Source organism: Sabethes cyaneus, chromosome 3 (genome assembly GCF_943734655.1).
Source record: "Sabethes cyaneus chromosome 3, idSabCyanKW18_F2, whole genome shotgun sequence".
Classification (NCBI taxonomy): domain Eukaryota; kingdom Metazoa; phylum Arthropoda; class Insecta; order Diptera; family Culicidae; genus Sabethes; species Sabethes cyaneus.
In genome coordinates, this window is record NC_071355.1 from 100184617 (window position 1) to 100203764 (window position 19148).

General features: G+C 36.7%; 5 protein-coding genes across 9 annotated transcripts; 3 read left to right on the forward strand and 2 right to left on the reverse strand.

Annotated features, from left to right (window-relative positions):
• The first annotated feature begins 151 nt into the window (after positions 1 to 151).
• LOC128744188 (protein CLEC16A homolog) lies at positions 152 to 5236 on the forward strand. 2 transcript variants are annotated; one of them, XR_008412365.1, is made up of 11 exons: positions 152 to 514; positions 578 to 717; positions 775 to 1153; positions 1210 to 1787; positions 1844 to 2053; positions 2359 to 2478; positions 2668 to 2860; positions 2919 to 3184; positions 3249 to 3837; positions 4164 to 5067; positions 5141 to 5236. XR_008412365.1 is itself a non-coding variant. In XM_053841014.1 (10 exons), the coding sequence occupies exons 1-10, from the start codon at positions 312 to 314 to the stop codon at positions 4639 to 4641; spliced, it is 3156 nt and encodes a 1051-aa protein (XP_053696989.1). In that variant the 5' UTR covers positions 152 to 311; the 3' UTR covers positions 4642 to 5071. The 2 variants fall into 2 exon arrangements, 1 of the variants encoding a protein (XP_053696989.1); XM_053841014.1 differs by lacking the exon at positions 5141 to 5236 and having other exon boundaries at positions 4164 to 5071.
• On the reverse strand, positions 1781 to 6566 carry LOC128744190 (DALR anticodon-binding domain-containing protein 3). 2 transcript variants are annotated; one of them, XR_008412366.1, is made up of 5 exons: positions 5887 to 6566; positions 5652 to 5833; positions 5292 to 5593; positions 4795 to 5230; positions 1781 to 4734 (listed from the first exon to the last, which is right to left on the reverse strand). XR_008412366.1 is itself a non-coding variant. In XM_053841015.1 (4 exons), the coding sequence occupies exons 1-4, from the start codon at positions 6462 to 6464 to the stop codon at positions 5111 to 5113; spliced, it is 1182 nt and encodes a 393-aa protein (XP_053696990.1). In that variant the 5' UTR covers positions 6465 to 6566; the 3' UTR covers positions 1781 to 5110. The 2 variants fall into 2 exon arrangements, 1 of the variants encoding a protein (XP_053696990.1); XM_053841015.1 differs by having other exon boundaries at positions 1781 to 5230.
• Positions 5353 to 7801, forward strand: LOC128744194 (uncharacterized). The gene is made up of 3 exons (XM_053841020.1): positions 5353 to 5466; positions 7037 to 7256; positions 7320 to 7801. The coding sequence occupies exons 2-3, from the start codon at positions 7071 to 7073 to the stop codon at positions 7524 to 7526; spliced, it is 393 nt and encodes a 130-aa protein (XP_053696995.1). The 5' UTR covers positions 5353 to 5466; positions 7037 to 7070; the 3' UTR covers positions 7527 to 7801.
• Positions 7665 to 8892, reverse strand: LOC128744191 (S-adenosylmethionine mitochondrial carrier protein homolog). The gene is made up of 3 exons (XM_053841016.1): positions 8656 to 8892; positions 7904 to 8586; positions 7665 to 7844 (listed from the first exon to the last, which is right to left on the reverse strand). Exons 1-3 carry the CDS (start codon positions 8725 to 8727, stop codon positions 7733 to 7735), a joined length of 867 nt encoding a protein of 288 aa, XP_053696991.1. The 5' UTR covers positions 8728 to 8892; the 3' UTR covers positions 7665 to 7732.
• Positions 8893 to 10403: 1511 nt separating this feature from the next.
• Positions 10404 to 11735, forward strand: LOC128744192 (programmed cell death protein 6). Of its 3 annotated transcripts, none has more exons than XM_053841017.1 (2): positions 10404 to 10517; positions 10593 to 11735. In XM_053841017.1, the coding sequence occupies exon 2, from the start codon at positions 10607 to 10609 to the stop codon at positions 11129 to 11131; it is 525 nt and encodes a 174-aa protein (XP_053696992.1). In that variant the 5' UTR covers positions 10404 to 10517; positions 10593 to 10606; the 3' UTR covers positions 11132 to 11735. The 3 variants fall into 3 exon arrangements, with proteins under 3 accessions (XP_053696992.1, XP_053696994.1, XP_053696993.1); XM_053841019.1 differs by having other exon boundaries at positions 10430 to 10449; positions 10574 to 11735; XM_053841018.1 differs by having other exon boundaries at positions 10435 to 10517; positions 10574 to 11735.
• The last annotated feature ends 7413 nt before the right edge of the window (positions 11736 to 19148 follow it).

The window sequence follows — 19148 nt, forward strand, 5'->3', positions numbered from 1 at the left end:
TGAAATGTTGCTCTTCATTCATTATCATTCCAATTTTGACATTGTCACCACTCTATATATAGTCACTCTACTCAGCTCAGCTCTCAGCTGTCAAGTCAAGATCAAGATTTTCCAAAGGATTGTTTTCATTTTTATTTTCTTTTATCCAAAAGTCATAGGTGTCACACTTGTAAAATTTGCTTGCAAAGTTAGAGTAGTAAATGTTTCAATAGTGTAAAGTTATCTTCGTTGTTCAGTATTTAAGTAACACTTCTTGTTTATGCAGAGGAAGAGTAAAACAAATTTATATAGTAAAACTGCAAGAATAAAGAATGTTTCGCAGCAGAAGTTGGTTTGGTGGTGGCTGGAATCGTCCTAAAAATCGACTCTCACTAGACCATCTGAAATACCTGTATAGCGTTCTTGAGCGCAACACTACAGTGTCAGAAAGTAATCGAGGATTGTTAGTAGAGTCACTCCGCAGCATCGCAGAAATTTTGATCTGGGGCGATCAAAACGATTCATCTGTTTTCGAGTGAGTATTTCAATCCGTTTTTGTCTTTATCTTTTAATTCCTTCTATGGCTTGTTTTGCGCAGTTTCTTTTTAGAGAAGAACATGTTATCATACTTTTTAAACATCATGCGACAGAAAAGCGGAGGATCAAGTTTTGTATGTGTTCAGCTGCTTCAGACGTTGAATATTTTGTTTGAAAATATTCGCAATGAGACCTCTCTCTGTAAGTACACACGTGGAATAGTAGAAACCTGTTTTATTATTATTATTATTATTTTAGATTATTTACTAAGCAACAACCTTGTTAATTCCATAATCGTTCACAAATTCGACTTCTCTGACGAAGACGTAATGGGCTACTACATCCTGTTTTTAAAAACTCTCAGTTTGAAGTTGAACACTCATACAATACATTTCTTTTATAATGAACATACGAATGATTTTCCGCTGTATACGGAAGCGATAAAGTTTTTTAATCATCCAGAGTCGATGGTACGGATTGCAGTCCGTACTATCACGTTGAATGTGTACAAAGTGCAAAACCCAAACATGTTGCAGTTTATTCGAGACAAAACTGCAGCTCCATACTTTAGTAATCTGGTTTGGTTTATTGGCAAGCATATATTGGAACTCGATGCATGCGTCCGTAACGATATAGAGTAAGTTGTAAGCTTTTTTTTACAAAACAACTTATTTACTGTGATCTTTTTTTCAGTCATCAATCACAGCATCGTTTAGCCAATTTGGTAGCTGAACATTTAGACCACTTGCATTATTTAAATGATATACTCTGCTTGGATATAGCAGACCTTAATGCGGTTCTTACTGAACATTTACTACACAAGTTGCTGGTTCCACTGTACATATTCTCTCTAACACCATCTCCACCCATCTCAATGGCGTTAGTAACGAGGAATTTAGCAGCGGTACTAAATAAAGTAGTCGATATTGACATTAAGGAAATGAACAACCCTCGTGTATCCAGTGTTGTAGCACTGTTTCTATTGTCCCTCGTTTTTCTTGTGGTTACCCACCGACCGCTGATCAACGCACTTACGTGGGTAATTTTAAACGCTGACCATACTGTATTCAAAGAGGGAGCATCTCGAATATTGAATGCTTATATCGACAATCGTGAAGTGGTAGCACTTGGTTTTGTTCAACCAGTTGAAAGTCTAGAAGAAGCATTGGAAAGTTCAGCTGCGTCATCAAGTTCTTACAATTACGACCAAAGTGTGGATGATGCCAACAGTAGCAGTAGCACATCAACCACCAACGAACCGCAAATATCAGGTAAAATAAGTAATTGCGTTTTTTAATTTCGAAACCTTCTATGTATTATATTAAAGATTCTCCGAGTCCTCCTACGCTCTCAGATGAGATGGAGAAAGTGAATATTACAGACGAAGAAAAGGAAAAGCTTCTGCTCAATGCATATCGAACCCCTGAATTCAATAGACCTTTTCTCGATATGGTATTGTCGTCACTGGATTGCGCTGAAAATGATTACCTTGCTTTACTGGCTCTTTGTCTATTGTATGCACTAGCGAACAACAAAGGTATGACCGTCATTGTCTTGTTATTATTACTCTTTAACGTACTAGTATCGACAGTATTGTTTATGTATTACGTACCTACGCCACTGAAATAATTTCATTATCGCTTATCATCCACGCTACTTGCCCTGTAACGCATAATTGTTCGTCTTAAATTCTGATTCTGCACCCGATCTTTCTATGGACATAATCTGTGGCATCAATAACGGTAGATGGTTGGTTAATATTTTATCTTGAACATTTTGCAAGATTAACACAAAAAATTAACAGGGAGATGAACAGAATTCAGCGTTCTTATGTTTTTGCAGGTGTGAATGCCGAATGGTTAGATATTGTATTGAACAAATCATCGCCAACCGGAAGCTCCAAGTACAATTTAATTTTGCTGGAAAAGCTGCTCCAAATTGTCACGCTCTCCAATCAGCCATGTGAGTTTTTACATGAAAAAATTAGAAAATCTCGTTAATTAATTTCAGGGAATTTTGCGAGCAAGATAAGTTACACTAGATTTATGGCCTTAATGTTGAGCTATAAAAGGAAAACATACATATAGAAGACGTTTGCTATTGATTGCTAATTGATAGTTTATAAATCTATCAAAACATTTTTCTTTCTAGCCTGTCGGATCCGTTTGGTTACCATTGAGCTAACCTTGAAACTGTTCTGTCAGATTATCGGGACCGGTACCACTAATATAAATATTTGCGAACAGCACAGAAACTCTTTGTTCTCTGCGCGAAATCAGAGCATGACTGTGTTAAGAAATTTCTACAAATCTGAAGACATTTTTCTGGATCTTTTTGAGGATGAGTAATATCTCACGAATGATGTATTTGACTTGAGTTTTCTTGACCATCCTGCCTTTTAGATACAACGAAATGGTGAAAAGTTCTTTAAATGTAGAGTTCTTGTGCAACGATTCAACTATTTTACTTCCCCCGACTGGAACTCCATTGACGGGAATAGGTTTTACTCGGCGATTGCCATGTGGTGAAGTAGAAAAGGCGCGTCGTGCGATTCGAGTGTTTTTCTTGCTCAGAAGGACGTGTCAAAGTATTACAGGAGAAAGGGAACTGCTGCTTCCTCTCACAAACCTAAGCCAATGTGTCCAGGTTGATAACGCTCTAGATTTAAGTGAGAATAATATCTCTATTTAAAATAAAAAAAAACTACCTATTACACCAGATATTTCTTCCAGACAACAGCGATCTAATAGCTTGCACTGTGGTGATGCGCGATGGTACTAAATACCGCCGGTTTCTTGTGATGGATATTCTTCAACTTATTCTAGTTGAACCGGATAGCAAAAGGTTAGGTTGGGGTGTTGCCAAGTTCGTTGGGTTTTTACAAGATGTCGAAGTAAACGGTGATAAAGAAGACTCTAGAAGTTTACACTTGACAATACATCGAGGCGGAGCCACTAACAACCGTACTCCTATTCTGTCAGCAAAATTTATGTTTGACGACCATATTCGTTGCATGGCAGCAAAACAACGTTTGACAAAAGGACGTAGTAAAGCACGTCAGAAGAAAATGTTTCAAATCGCTCAGTTGTTGGAAATCCCGGGTCAAATGAACGAACCATCGTTTCCTCTTCTTGGATCGGCTGGGTCATCGATGCCGCGTTCGTTGCTCAGATCAGCCGGTGGACGACAACCAAGGGAACATCGCCCACTTTTTTCCACATCGAACCGGGTACCAGGTTTAGCAACAGCTCTTAGAAGGGAAAGCATGCCCTCCGGAAGTGTTAGCCGAGTACAAATTAACTCTAGCCGTTCTATTGATGGGTAGGCAGAATCTCATCAAGTCGTTTTCGTTTTTGCTGGGTAGCTACACCGGTGTAGCTTTTTTGCACCAAAACTGTTCGTTTTCGATTTTTGTGCTACACCATTTGCCCACTTTTTTGCACCAGCTACACCAGAAAAAAAGAGAGTTTAGCTGGTGCAGATAGGAAAACACTAACACACCCATACCACACCACTGCTGTAGCTGTTGCACTGCGAGCGTTCGTTTATCCAGCGAAAAGTGTAGCACCCGGTGTAGCTACACCACAAAAACGAAAACGGCTATTAATCTATGCTGAACTGATAATTAGCTTATGTTTTTTTAACAGTGAAGTTACCGGAGCCCGCAGGAAAAGCAACCATCCATCACGCCGAGAGAGTAGTCAGCCAATAGCTGTTACCACAACAAAACCACGCGATTCTTCCCATAATCGATCAATTACTCCAAGATCTCGCGAACCCAGTCCTCGTGTTCCAAGGCCACGTTCAGAGGAAATTCCTTTAGAAGATTTTTGTAACTCTCAAAATTCCAGCCCAGTCTCACGTGGTTCGTCGAATGCAGCTTCTCGTTCCCATACACCATCGCGCTTAAGTCTTGAACCATCGATTTGCGCAATGCCGAATAATGGACAAACTAGTGGAAATAACGCCGCTCCAAAAGAAACAGTTATTCCCTCTGTAATATCTGTAGCTACAGTTCCAGCGAGCATTACTGTTCCTGTTGAATTGAGTCCCACTTCAGAAGAGACATCATTTATAGCCAATGAGGAACGGCAAAAGAAGCGGGGTGCAATCGAGACTGTTTAACTTTGTTTGCATATTACATTTTTGTTTGCTAGACCAAGTGTTGTAGGTTAGTTATCATTCTGTTTCAGGACTACGTGGAATTTTATTTTCAGGCTGCGAAATAAAATATATGTAGCGAAATAAACGTTTTATTTTTGTTACATTATTGGTCACCTTGGTCATCTGTAGGAACTTAAAATTAAAATGTCAGTCATGGGAGCAGGTTTGCATGGTTTTAAAATGATCGATTTGCCACATTTTTTACACTCTGTATTTTAAAACCGTCCGGCTTGCTGTAGCGGAAATTTTTTCATCTAATTTACACTTCCAGTAAGTTGAAATGAATTAGTAATCGTTTATTCTTGTCAGCAATATTCAAAGCTGAATAAATACAACTGCGCACAAAATAAAAATGTACGTCACTCAGAAAATGGTTTGGAAAGATCGGTACGTAAATCAGATTAAAATTCTCAATATCACAATCAACACATTACATTTCTGCTATTGGCTCTAAATCCAGCAATGCCATCAGTGTGGAGAGAACAATATACACCGACTTCAATAGATATATTCTTGCAAACATAACAGGCAACAGGTGGTTTCGATTTTCCTGCAGAAAAAATGGTATTTGAATTCAACAGTTCCGTTAATCAAAGAACCCCAAATAGTACCGTTAGTATTCGTATCCGCCGATAATATTTACTAAGGCTAATGACTAATCCAGAGGCAAAGCTTAGAACGATATGCGGTGCAATTTTGACTAGTTGGCCATTACCGGAAGCGTGCTGCATCATCGCAGGAAATCCAGCTACATAAACCCAGAAAAGTTGCCATTCGTCTTCTTCGGTGAGTAAACTAAAATCGATATCAACGACCGCTGGTAACGGTGGGTAATAATTTGTATGTTGTTTTTGGTCGAACGTCTTGAAAAGGACCGATAAACGAGCATAGTTATATAAGATAAATGCGGCGCCTGCATGGAATAGACATTTGAGATATGATAAAACATTATCAATAAACTTATTTTCTACCTTTACTCGATTTATTCTTCTCTTTTTTCAAATCAATTTGGCTGTTGGCTTTAGATTCCAGCATGTCAACAATAGCAGCTGAGCGGCCAAGGCTAGCAACCGTTACTTGAAATCGTTGTTGGTCTTTAACGCGAATTCCGTATTTATGTTGAGCGATCAGTTGCATGTCGTTGGCACGTTTCCTGAAAAAAAAAAGGATTTATTAAGGATTTTGAGAAAACATACAAAAATATACCTTATATAGTCATTAGCGGATATTCCATTGGTTATAACAGGAGCACATGTGATATGTGTAACACCAACTGCTTTTAAAGAACTGCTTTTACCTACAATAATTTTTTCCACAATCCCATCTATATTTGGATTGTTCGTAATGTCATAACCGTTGAACTTTATTATATTTCTAACTATGTTATAGACAGATAGCATTCGAAAATTTGTCATTGAAAAATGGTCACTTTCCTCAACATCACAAGTTATGCAAATTTGTTCGTGTTTCCATGCTGGCGCCAATTTGTTTTCAATAATTTGTCCAATAATGTTTCGATAAACAGGTACCCTATTCAAAAACAAACTTACCGAACCGTTGTTTATTTTACATTCATTTATTGTTATATTCCACTTTCTGCCTTCCGTAATTAAGCTGTTCGGTTCAAAACTGAATTCTGCGTTAACCTCCTGGTCAATCGGTTTTAGCATGATATCGCCGGTTTTAGAAAGATGTTTGTTTTGGTATTTCAACGAAAACTGATATTTACTATGATTTCGTAAGTAACTTTGTAATTTTTCAGCCAATTCGTTCAGAATATCCATTCTAAATGTATCCTAGTCCACCTCTGCCAGTAGCCGAGAAAGAAGTGTACAAAGCATTTTGATTGACTCATTGCGACGGAACATAAATATTATTTAAAAAAAAATAAATTAATATATAAAAATATTTACTTACTTAGCATGCCAAAGGTAAACACGTTACAGTACGTTACTTCCAAAAACTCAGAATGCTTTCAAGATAACACCGATAACACAGATAATGGAATCACCGGAATTACAGAATAATATTTATACGAGTTTGACGTTTCGCCGACACGCATATTGCAGCATTCCGATTCCGATTGCAAATAATTACGAGTAGAGTAAAAAGCGCAAAAAGAAATAGCAGAAGCAAAGCAGATAAGAGTTTGAAGATAGCACTCACTACTTTAGTCTGAAAGACATTTTTCTTGTCCTCATTTTCCGTGACGTCGGAAACGTAAATTTAATTAACAATAAATAACAGCAAAATTTAGAGATTTTAGTTTAATTTTGTAAGTGGATACATGTATTAAACAAACTGAGAAAAAAAATCATTCGCTTATCTGTAATTCGCTTTGAATTGTAATTTGTAGTCAATAACGCGCGGACATTTCGACTGCTACGAACATGAATTTCACATTGAACCAAACAATTATCTCATTGGGAACTGTTCTAAAAACTACACCAAAACCAACATTGGAGGAGGCCATCCCGCCTGTTACCAACGAGTATAACCCTGGACAATCTGAAAGTCTGAATTTTTTGTTTATCCCGCTGGCCGTGCTTATCACTGTGATGTTGCTTTCAGTGATGGTAAGATCGGGTATTGCCGCAAAATAAATAAATTGTAATAGAGATGTATTAACCATTTTGCAGGTTTACTTGATGGCAAGAAGAAAGGATCAAATTTTCACTAAGCGCTCATATGTGCCCAGTTTTTCGTTTGATTCCTCGGATCTCGACGATAATGACGATCTAGAAACAGAACATTTGCTCAAAGGTAAACTCCGTCTGGATGATCCCTATTCCAAAGGTATCAATAGCAGCAGAGTCTACTCTGGCAACAATGAGCTATATGCTTGATTGACCCCAGGATCCCGATATTTCAAGTTGCCATTTAATTTCCGTTAAGTTTGTACAATTAGTGTGCTAGTATTATGAATGATCAATTCACAAATATGTTTCGAATATTACTTTATGTGATAGTTTTTTCTAGTTGAATATTGTCTATATTTTTTCTAGTGTAATCAACTTATTAAATACATTTCTGTTAATTAGAAAAGTGTGAGTCAATTGGATTCTTCCGAATTTAGTAACCTAGATGTAAGATCGTAGAATCCAAAAAATATGGCACCTCCTAAAGTAATCCATAAAACACGCGGAACAAATCCAGCAAATAGTCTAAAATAGAAACTCATTATTATTAGCATAAGTTTACATATATGAAATCGTATTTTTACCCTCTAAATCCTTGCTCTCTCCGTATTCCGCGCAAGACGCTTAATATATTCGACCTGTTTGCTATGTGCTCGTCCGCAAGCATGATTCGTGTTTTCGCGACATCTAAAGGTGTAGTTAGACCCGCTGCTATTCCACCGGCAATCGCTCCGCAAATTGCTACCGAAAACGGAGTAAGACTTGTTCCTGTCACTAAGGTCCAGTTAAGCTTCAAATATTCCCACAGTGGAAACTGAATAAATGAGAAGGGGACTTCACGCATGATTGTTGTACCGAATCCCCGATATAGCCCTCGTCGGATACCCTCCGTTCTCACAGCATGGTACCAAATTTCCAGCGACGATGTACCATGTTTTACTGAGAGAGCTTGCCTGCGTTGCTTAGCTATTTCAATCGGTACACGAATAAGGCACGCAACAACTTCAGCACTGGCAGCTGAAATCATATGCACGTATGGTTGTTGACCATGGCTGGCCCATCGATTGAGGTGAGATTTCAGCCCGTCATATGTACAAAAAAACAGGGCAGCCGTTGGGGCACTGCCCGCTGCTGCTGGAGCAAGGCCTTTGTAGACACCTTGAAATCCTCCGGATCTAAGAAACCCGCGCTCACTTTGTAAACGTGTTTTAATAGTGTCAATCGGAAAAAGTACAATATCTACTACTAACCCAGCGATTCCTCCAGACTGCAACAAGAACATACACGCCAGCTAGATTAACAAAATGAAATGTATAAAATGAGTTACAGTACTTACGATTAAGGAAGACCAATAGACAAAAGTACTTGTAGGTATCGATCTGTTTTCCAAAGACATGATTTTGAACATAAGATCTTAACAATCGTTATAGTTACACAAGTATATAAAGTTCATCATATGATCGATTTATAAATAAATAATCAAAACAATAATCGCAAGCCGGGTACAGGACACTAATATTAATTTAAATTCGTTTTTTTAATCTGGGTTTCCATTTCTGTTTCCAATATTTGACAGCATCTAGTGCAAAACTGGGTTCACCAACCGGGTTCGTTCATTGTTGATAAAATAGTAAAAAGAGAATATCGAATTAAAACTTATGAACGTGTGCGGTCTAACAGAACACAGCGTAACTGTCGTAACGGACGCAGGGGGTGGTGTCGAGCGAAAATTTAATAACTAGCATCAAAAGCATCATCCTCATAAAAAATCCCTCATTCGTTTTTAGTATTGTGCTTTACCAGCTGTACCTGGATTAATCCAGATTATTTTTTCTAATGCCAATGTATATGACAAAACAGTACAGCAGCATTGCTATTGTCGCTCTTTCTCTTTCTTACTACAACAATGTCGCAGTTTTAGTCTGCGGTGTCCAGTAAGGTGCAAAATGCGGGATATTGAAGATTGTGATCCGGAGTCCAATCATCGTATTGATCTCATCAAATTGTATGTTCATAACTATTCAAAAAATTGTCTCAGATGATACAACAAATCGGTTCAACCATTTAAACAATCCATTGATGTTGCAGTTGAAAACCGTAATAATCAACGTGCGATGATTTTAGTTTTCTATGTGTTTTGACAGCTTGAAATAAAAATATCATTTTTACCGCGGCGCCAACTACTTGTCGAATAAAGCTTTCGTTTACCTATTGTTTTCAACATGATCCGCTTCTGTTTTGTTTACGTCAATTTGGCACAATAGAGCGATATATCATTCAACTTAATCAGTGTAAAATGCATTGCAAAGTTTTATACACACTGTGTCCGACTATAATATTCAAGGTGCGTGGCAATAGAGATTGCTAAGCCCAGTGCAAAAGGCTACAAAAACTTATCGTTTATCACTCAAACGTATGTTTTTTACCGGGGTATAACTGGGGGAAAACAAAAACAAACGTGTAAAATCAATGTAAAATCTAACAACAGCAACAACAAATCGCGCGTCGATGTGTGCATACGATAAACGTCAGCAAGCTCAATAGCTTAAGTAGATTTCTTAACTATTTCAATCATTTCAATACTTGTTAATCAAACATTTAAGCAAACAGTATTCGTGTTCGATTGGCTCCCTTTTGATAACTCTTGCTGCTCGATTGGCTCCCAAGATGGCTGCTTCCGCGTATCTCTCACCTCTGAGTATTGTCAATTGCAAGGAAAATTTTACCACCCAAAGTGCGATATCGCTAATAAAAGTGCTATTTTGCATTAAATCGTTTCGTTATGTTCGACGCACTTGTTGCTTGGAAGATAACGAAAAAGTGCGCCGAAGATACCGAAGCGATTTAATACAAAATAGCACTTTTATGAGCGATATCGCACTTTGGATGGTACAATTTTCCTTGCAATTGACAATATTTCAAGAGGTAATCAGTAAAGTAATCAAAAGTAACTTTTTTCAAAGCTGCGTAGTAATCTTTGCTGTTGGAAACCCCTTGGGCGAATAGGTCGACATACTCTTTCGAAAAAATCGCCTGGCGTCCCTGTTTCCCCGCCGCCCGCCAGCCAGATGAGTCATAAACGTCATATGAGAAGGTCCGCGTATTCGTATAGTCTATAGTACGTTTTTAGGTATAGATTTTCGCAATTGTTGATAATTTCAAGTATTCTAGAATATTTTAACAATTTACCTCTGAATTGTAAGTGATATACCTTTTCTAAAACTGTATTTGCTTTTTATACACACTACGCAAAGTGCTTTTTATACGCTGCAGAGAGACTTACGACAATGTCCGGCATGCCAGATCAACAGTTCTTATGGAATATTTTCCAGAAAGTGGATCGAGACCGAAGTGGTTTTATTTCAGCAGATGAACTACAGCAAGCCCTCTCCAATGGTACCTGGAACCCTTTTAATCCGGAAACTGTTCGACTGATGATTGGAATGTTTGATCGGTCAAATCGAGGCTGTGTAAGCTTTGAGGATTTTGGTGCACTATGGAGATATGTCACTGACTGGCAGAATTGCTTTCGCTCCTTCGATACAGACAACTCAGGTAATATCGACAAAAATGAACTGAAATCAGCGTTGACAGCGTTTGGTTACCGTCTTTCCGACGGCTTGTATGATACATTGATTCGGAAATTTGATCGATACGGAAAAGGTACTATTTTGTTTGATGATTTTATCCAGTGTTGTGTGATACTGTACACGTTGACGTCTGCGTTTAGACAGTACGATACAGATCAAGATGGTGTGATAACAATTCATTATGAACAGTTCCTTAATATGGTATTTAGTCTAAAAATTTAACTTTGAGAATATACTTCACCCTTATATTGTTGAAATTAGGATTAGATTTGGAAATACTTCACCTTTATATTGTTAAAATTAAGTAATTCGAGCTTTGTATTTGAGTGCTCTAAAATTAATAAAACTGAGTTATACTGTAAATCAAATGTAACGGGAAAAAAGAACTTGGTTCTCATTTTATATAACCTATAGGTCCACACATAGTGATATCCATGTTGAAAAACGTGAAGCATCGATATAAAACACCAGGACATGAGAGATTGCCTTAAACAAATTTGATTCAATCAATGTGGATGGCTAGTCCTTAAAAACATACCATAATATTTTGAGCAGTTGGCAAATAGATCCAGCAGATACTACACTGTTTGGTCCATCCAAAATATAATAAGAAAAATGCAGTAATGGTGTAAATGGAATGATTTATATTTATCACAATATGCAAAACAAATGATAGGCTGAAAATATAAATCCATTTTATTGCAATCGCTTTAATCGTCTACTGATACCGTTGCCAAGTTTTTTGACATGCGCTTATACCCATAATGTTTATTTCTGTTCTTTACAACAATAGCTTGTATGTATATTTTTTTAAATACAGATTACTTCTTTATGACATTTGGCCTATTGTCTCAAAACATATCCAAAATGATCTATACTGTTTGAAGTCCACTATTTTTTTTATTATCTAAAGAATAATGACATATTTGCGAAAGTATATCGAAGTCAACCATTTCCACTTTTTATAAATAGCATCAGAAGCAATCTACACCATAGTTATGTGTGTATGCAAAAAATATGTCCTAGAATTACCTCTCTTTTTCAACAGCAATCAGCCAACTAATGCCATTAGCGGATTTAATATAAATTATTAATGCCATAACATGTCATTAGTGGAAATAATATAATTCATCTTTAAAATATATATTTGATGTGGTGTTATGTTTAAACGCCATATGTTTTCGATGGAGGAACTAAACTTACAAACCATAAGTGATTAGTACAAGTAAATATTACTAATTATTAGTACACTGGTACCATAAGGTCGCCATTCACCGCTGAGCTCCATTTACCGCCCATCTAAACAAATTATTGTAAAAACTAAAGACAAACAATAATTTAGTATGTTTAATGATTCGAATTAAACATAAATTTCCACTATATTCATAAAAGCTCATTTCCAAAATAAATAATCTTTATAGTGAGGAGCGAAAAACGACATTTTAATCGCGTCTTTATTAAGACCGAGTGCAAATGACTAAACAAATTATTAGCTCAAGCGAACTTGTTGCTTTGGGTATTTAGAAACTATTCTACTAAACAACGCGAAACAGTATTTATATTAGCGTTCTATTCTGCTGTAAATGCCAAACCCAAAACAAGGGTTTTATTTATTTGGTAACAATAAAAAATATGAGCGGTAATTTGCACCCATATGGGCGGTGAATGGATCATTATATTTCAAGTGAGCGGTAAAAGAGGTCATGAGATTGCATTACTTTTTTAAAAAAAGTCACTATTAAATATTTAGAAACCAAGTAAATTTTTCTTGTAAACACAATTGTTTTCTCTATCTTATGACGCAAATTGGGTATCAATGGATCTCAATTTCGATTTCCTATGGACAAACTAACTTAGAATCGTTTTTAAATAAGTGGTATTTCGTTTTTTGCCTTGGACCAGAATATCCCCAACAACGATTGAAACACATGTGTTTCATTTGGCCATTTGGTTAATGCATAAAACATTTTAATTTTCAGTTTTAAAAATATTGTTTTTATTACTGGGAACAGATAGCTCAAATCTGATTTAAACTTTGTACAAATGTGCTTTTATTTTATGATTAAATGCAGTAAATATTTGAAAATAGAATGTCATATCATACCGTTACAAAAATACTTGCACATTAAAATACTTCATGCAATTGTTTCTATAGTTCTTCATAGCGTGGTCGTGTTTTAAGGAAAACGTATACCACTATGCACAGAAAGAGCACTCCACAGGTGGGAAGTACAATCGTTTTGAGTTGTTGCTGAATTTTTACATTTTCCTCTCGTCGTTCTTGCTTTTGTTTTCTTGTTTCACGAGTTTGTCCTCCTCGTAGCTTTCGCATTTTAATCGCCGGTCTAGAAGTCCAATGTAAAATGTACAATAAAAAGTCTACTTAAAAGTTTTCATCTGCTACGCTTGAAAACGCGTTCCATAACATAACGCTGTCTTAATTATTTATTTATACTAACCTTGTAAGTAAATTTTTATGGATAGTGCAGAAAAAATCCAAATTATAATTTTCGTATTACAGTCACAATTACTGTGAAGTATTTGTATTCTTATCAATGGGCATTGGCATTAAGCATATGACGTGTCTAACAAAAAATAATAACAAAATTTAAATCATTATAGAGAGATGACCGAGGCGAGATGACAGATTCTGTCATCTCTGTACTCTGTGGATCCTTGTTGTGAACGCACCTCAGAACAAAAAATTTTTTTCTGCACAAACATTCCAAAAGGGTCATGCCAAGGGGTTTTCCAGTAAGGCGTATAAGTGCGTAGTAATCAAAGATTACTTTTGTAATCATTTACGAATTAATTAGGTAATCAATGGTAATCAGTAGAGTAATCAATGATAATCTTAAGTAATTGTTGGTAATCATGATTAATTTATAGTAATCACAAGAGATTGATTAGTGGTAATCAGAGGTAATTAGTAAAGTAATCAAAAGTAACTTTTTTCAAAGGTGCGTAGTAATCATTGCTGTTGGAAACCCCTTGGGTCATGCCTTAACCCTTTATAAGGCAGTGGCAACTATATTGCCACCAACAAAAATTTTTTATTTTGCTTCTATAATTATATTGATGTCATTATAGACGCAAAACAAATATTTTTCGTTGGTGGCAATTTTATTGCCACGGCCTAATAAAGGGTTAAGGCACAGAACAGGGGTGACATTACGCATCTCGTTTCGAGTGATTTTCGTTCGAGACGCCCATTTGAAGATAGAATTAACAAAAGGGCGAATGTCGCAAGCGTAAACAAACCGAGTGAGGGTTGATTTTCCTATGCTGGTCCAGCAAAAAGTAACTCTCACTCGTTTTGTTTACATTTGCGACATTCGCCCTTTTGTTAATTCTATCTAGATTTGTTTAACGTGGTCGAAACGAACGAAAATCACTCGAAACGAGATGCGCAATGTCACCCCAGAAGTGGAAGTCCGTACAATTCGGCGATCAAACCTGGTGACAGCTTGGGTAACAGAGTCTTTTTTGTTTTTATTTTTCTTTGGGAAGGTTTTCCAATAGAAGTGAATAACAGTAATACAGCCTGAATTCGTTAATTGGGCCACGACTGCACTCCAGCTGATTCGCTAATTGGGCCGACTGACAGTTGTTAGAAAATTCTAAACTCGAAAATTCCATACAATTTTGACATTCAAGTTGTCACATAGCCCAATTAGCGAACGCCCAATTAACGAACCGCCCAATTAACGAACCACCAATTAACGAAACTTTGCTGTATAAGCAGAACGTTCGCTGCCAATCGCATAGCAGCTTTCACATGCTTTCGTGTACATTCGTGTGTTTTCGCGGAAAAATTTACTCGCTACCGCCAGGTTCGCTAATATCTGTAGAATGTATAGCATGTATGTGTTTGGATTTCTACTTCCACTTCGGTTCTGCTGCTTAAGGCCAAGCCAGCGCACTAGAGACAGAAAAGAGACGCAGCAAAATTTTCAATGACATTGCGCTTTTATTACACACGGAATAAAACCATGGTAACTTCTGCTATTTTAGGGGTAAGCTTGACCAGAAAAGTATAGTGGTTTTCAATCAACCGACTGAAACAACATTTCCATGGTTATTTCGACTATAAGCTTGGAGTATGCACGCATGGTACGATTGACCACGCATAGTAGACATAACTATAATCTTTATACCATAAAATGGTCATCATTACAATGCTATAGTTGTCTTAAGCTCTTTTTGTATTGTTTTTGTCATCTTGGACAAAAAACAAACGGAACTAGCTGGTTGTAGTGAAAATTTTATGGTAAAAATGACCATGCACGGTTGGGACAACTATAATTTAAAACTATACAATTGTCATCATAACAATGGTTTTGTTATCATGACCAGGTTTTGTATAGTATTGCTGACAAGAAAATAGTCATCTTAAACACGCAATGAACGGGACGAGCTGGTTGTCCTGACAATTTCGTGGTAAAAATGACGTTATTAACTATTGTTGAAATAACCATGAGCGTAGTCATCTCAACTATAAATTTTATAGTTTTTATGATCATTCACGTTATACCCAGTAAACCATTTGGTTTATATATCGATTGCAACTGAGATATACGAAATCATATCTGAACGAAAAAGTTATATTTCACGCCATATAAGAGCATATATGTACCAAAATGGAGGCGATATACGTGCGAAAATTTTGACAACTATTTGTAATTCTATTTTGCGCAGTTTTTATAACACGCAACTAAATACTCCTGAATATATGATATAGATATAATCAAATATTGCAATTTTCTATCCTGCTTTATAATTCACAGTCATGAATTGTATATGAAGACACGCACGACTGCAAAACAACTTGTTGTTCACTTCGATTTGACATACTCTAATCATTATACAACTCCAATATGAAATTGACATGAAAACGATTTAATGTGAACTTTCTATTACGATTTTATGTTATCTGGGTACTTACTCTGAATGAATCAAACGAATCTTTTGCAATAAATGAATGTGGTGCACCTGCAGAAAAACTTTCAAGTATACTTGCAGATGCACCACATTCAATTATTGCAAAAGATTCATTTGATTCATTCGGAGTAAGCATAACGTGAATGGTTGAATGGTGAAGTTAGACGGTTTTCTCATTATCTCACCATCCAAATAACAAACAGTCGTTTATGTGTTTATATAGCGATGGCAGTGACATCAAGTTTTAGTGCAGAGAACAGACTACCAGGTAATTGGGTATTTTAATTTTCCCAAAAAAGTTGCTTTTTTTGCCTCATTTGATAACCCGTCGTTTTCTGAATCTAACAGTTCTTTTTTTATTTCAATTAAGTGAACATTTGATGAAAAAATTATTAAAAATCAAAAATAGAATGATTTGCTGTTTGACAGATATCAACCAAATCGATTGATTGAAATGATGTCAGAAGTTCTCTTCCTCTCTTCTATCTTTCTGATAGAGCTTTTCATTTTGACCGAGCTTTTGACAGCTCCCATATGAAACCTGTATCGGCTGATGACCATAGTTTATCTATCCACTGTGTTGTCCTAAGGCGAGCTGAGAAGAAAAATGGTTTACTTATAAGATATCGTCTTATCCTAAAAAAAATTTTTTAAATGAAAAAAATGCTTTTTTTATTACTTTCACTCGTCAAGTTTGAAAAAGTTCTCATGTGACTTTACAGTGACATCATATATTATCATAATATGTGAGAATTTAAATACCACTAAAATACCCAATTGATAAAAAGTGTGTAAATGGTTTTTATGTAATCTACGAGTAATCCTTCAATAGAGCACCCCTCGAGCAGTAAATGGCAAACTAAATCTTGATGTCGCTGCCATCGCTGCTATGTAACTCCAGCAAAAAGAAATATTGATAAAGGTACATGAATATTTTTTGATGCGTTTGGCAAACTATTTCTGGAGGGCGCCACCAACAGATTTTACACACAAAAAATTGATTACTTTCTTCGAGCCTGTTAATCTGTTCTCTGTGGTTTTATTGCAAATTGCATCAAAAACGCGAAATGCAAAAATCTTGCAAACAGTTTACAAGTAAAATGCTAGCAGCGAGCTGTCAAATATTTATGTCAACTTATTGCAAGTGTCAATCCCAATAAATTGACATGAATAATTGACGGCTCACTGCTGGAATTTTGCTTCCAAAATGTTTGCAAGTTTCTTGCATTTCGCATTTTTGATGCAATTTGCAATATTTCAATAACACGTATATTCGCAGTGAGTCAGATAAAATAGAGCAACTATATACAGAGTGGCGACATGTCATCCCAAAAGTATGCAATGCCTTTTTTCTTTCTCTTTTCTGCATACGCGTTGGATTGGTCGTCTGCTCGATTTTGACATTGTCGCTACTCTATATGTGGTCACTCTAAGGTAAAATAGTATATAATCAATATATGTCGACCAACATTTGAAAAGGGCGGATAAGCCTACTGTCAAACAGAACGAGTAAGAGTTCATTTTCCTATGCTGCTCCAGCAAAAAATAACTCTCGCTCGGTCTGTTTGACAGTTGGCTTTTCCGCCCTTTTCAAATGTTAGTCAACATACACGCTTAAAAAATTTGACCCACTTTCACGAAAAGTGGAACAGCTCAAAACATGCGTATATTTTACACACTATTTTGAGTAACTCTTACTCCTTTTATGAGTTCCACCGTAGAAGCTCATTAATGAGCAATATTTACTCAAAAATGAGTGCCATTTCACCCAAAACTGAGTAGTACTTACACAAATTACGAGTAAATTTAACTCAGTTATGAGGTCGACCTAAACTACTCAGAATTTAGAAATTGCCATTACTCAAATTTTTGGGCTGTTCCACTTTTTGTCATAGTGAGTCGGTTTTTACTCATTTTTGAGTTGAAAGTCACTCATTTCTGAGTTAATCTTATTCATTCGCGGGTTAAATTTTTTAAGCGTGTATATATAGAATGGCAGTGTCGCTGGTGTTTCATGGATACAGTGGACCCCCGTTCGTTTGAACGATTCCTCATGCAAACTAACGGGGTTAGCTTTTAATTTGAACAACTGGTAACCCTAAATATGCTGGAGCTTGTGTGAACTATAGTTACTATATATATAGTTCGGCGGATAGAAAACCAAGCGAATTGGCATCCCTGATTTATGAAATTAAATTTGAAATTATGGTGAAATGTGCAGGTTTTTACGAAAAATAATCACTGGCGGGTGTTGAAAATGACTAGTTCTATGAAAATAAAGTGTGTTTTTTTAACATTACTCCTGCATTTTGGATTTTGAAAAGCTTTTGGCTCCGCTTTTGACGTTTATTTGGCTCCCGATTTTCTATCCGCCGATCTATATATATAGTAACTATAGTGTGAACTGGCTGCCTTGTTCTTTGTTATTGTTTTGGTGGTTTGATTCAGTTGGCAGTTGCAAGCAGCGAATATTTCATTCTCCGATCAGATTTCTACCATAATCGTTGGGAAAACGCATTGTGAAACAGATTGAACACGCTAGATCAGTACAAGCAAATCGCGTTTATGTGCATTGTCTGCATAAGCAAATGATGTCATATTGACAATGACATTTGAACCATTTTTAGTTTGCACGTCGTGCAAACCAACGGGGTTCAAATTAAAAAGTGTTCAGATTAAAAACGGTCAAACGAACGGGGGTTCACGGTACTTTGGTGGCAAACATGTTGCTGGTTCGTGCCTTGGATACGGGAACAACACTGTCAAATTACCCAAAAGAAAAATTTTCTGCCTACGAAATACCTCGAATCGACCAAATCGGGCGATTTATCCTACGTGATTTACGGAAGAGCAGGAAGGATTTTTTATTGGGTTGCCTTTTCAGTTTGACAACCAGATTCCCGTCTCGAATCGAGCACTCACACATATGCGCATACAATGTAAATCACGGTACTGCTAGGCAGCCATGTTTATGCAGTCAACATCTAACCATTTGCGTAAATGAGACAGCATGACACTGCTATACGTTGTGTTCGTTTCACTCTGCAAAGCCAGTATGCTGGCAGACGGGTATTATTTTCAAATCTTAGCCAGATTTTTGCAAATAATACCCACGCCGGCAGCAGATGTTGGCTACTATCAAACACATAGAGCAAGGATAGGGTTGCCAGTCCCTTGATGTAAATACATAATTTTCAAATGTGTGATGCTTACCACGAGCACTGCAGCGTCACTGGCATTCTATACAGTGGACCCCCGTTCTTTTGAACGATTCCTCCTGCAAACTAACGGGGTTACT

Coding starts and splice junctions, on each gene's coding strand:
- LOC128744188 (XM_053841014.1), top strand. CDS start 312: ATGTTTCGCAGCAGAAGTTGGTTTGGTGGTGGCTGGAATCGTCCTAAA. Junction 1,154..1,209: donor TGCGTCCGTAACGATATAGA/GTAAGTTGTAAG, acceptor TCTTTTTTTCAG/TCATCAATCACAGCATCGTT. Junction 3,838..4,163: donor TCTAGCCGTTCTATTGATGG/GTAGGCAGAATC, acceptor TTTTTTTAACAG/TGAAGTTACCGGAGCCCGCA.
- LOC128744192 (XM_053841017.1), top strand. CDS start 10,607: ATGTCCGGCATGCCAGATCAACAGTTCTTATGGAATATTTTCCAGAAA.
- LOC128744190 (XM_053841015.1), bottom strand. CDS start 6,464: ATGGATATTCTGAACGAATTGGCTGAAAAATTACAAAGTTACTTACGA. Junction 5,834..5,886: donor TCCGCTAATGACTATATAAG/GTATATTTTTGT, acceptor TTTTTTTTTCAG/GAAACGTGCCAACGACATGC. Junction 5,231..5,291: donor GGCGGATACGAATACTAACG/GTACTATTTGGG, acceptor TTTTTTCTGCAG/GAAAATCGAAACCACCTGTT.
- LOC128744191 (XM_053841016.1), bottom strand. CDS start 8,727: ATGTTCAAAATCATGTCTTTGGAAAACAGATCGATACCTACAAGTACT. Junction 8,587..8,655: donor TCTATTGGTCTTCCTTAATC/GTAAGTACTGTA, acceptor TTCTTGTTGCAG/TCTGGAGGAATCGCTGGGTT. Junction 7,845..7,903: donor AGAGAGCAAGGATTTAGAGG/GTAAAAATACGA, acceptor TTTCTATTTTAG/ACTATTTGCTGGATTTGTTC.
- LOC128744194 (XM_053841020.1), top strand. CDS start 7,071: ATGAATTTCACATTGAACCAAACAATTATCTCATTGGGAACTGTTCTA. Junction 7,257..7,319: donor TGATGTTGCTTTCAGTGATG/GTAAGATCGGGT, acceptor ACCATTTTGCAG/GTTTACTTGATGGCAAGAAG.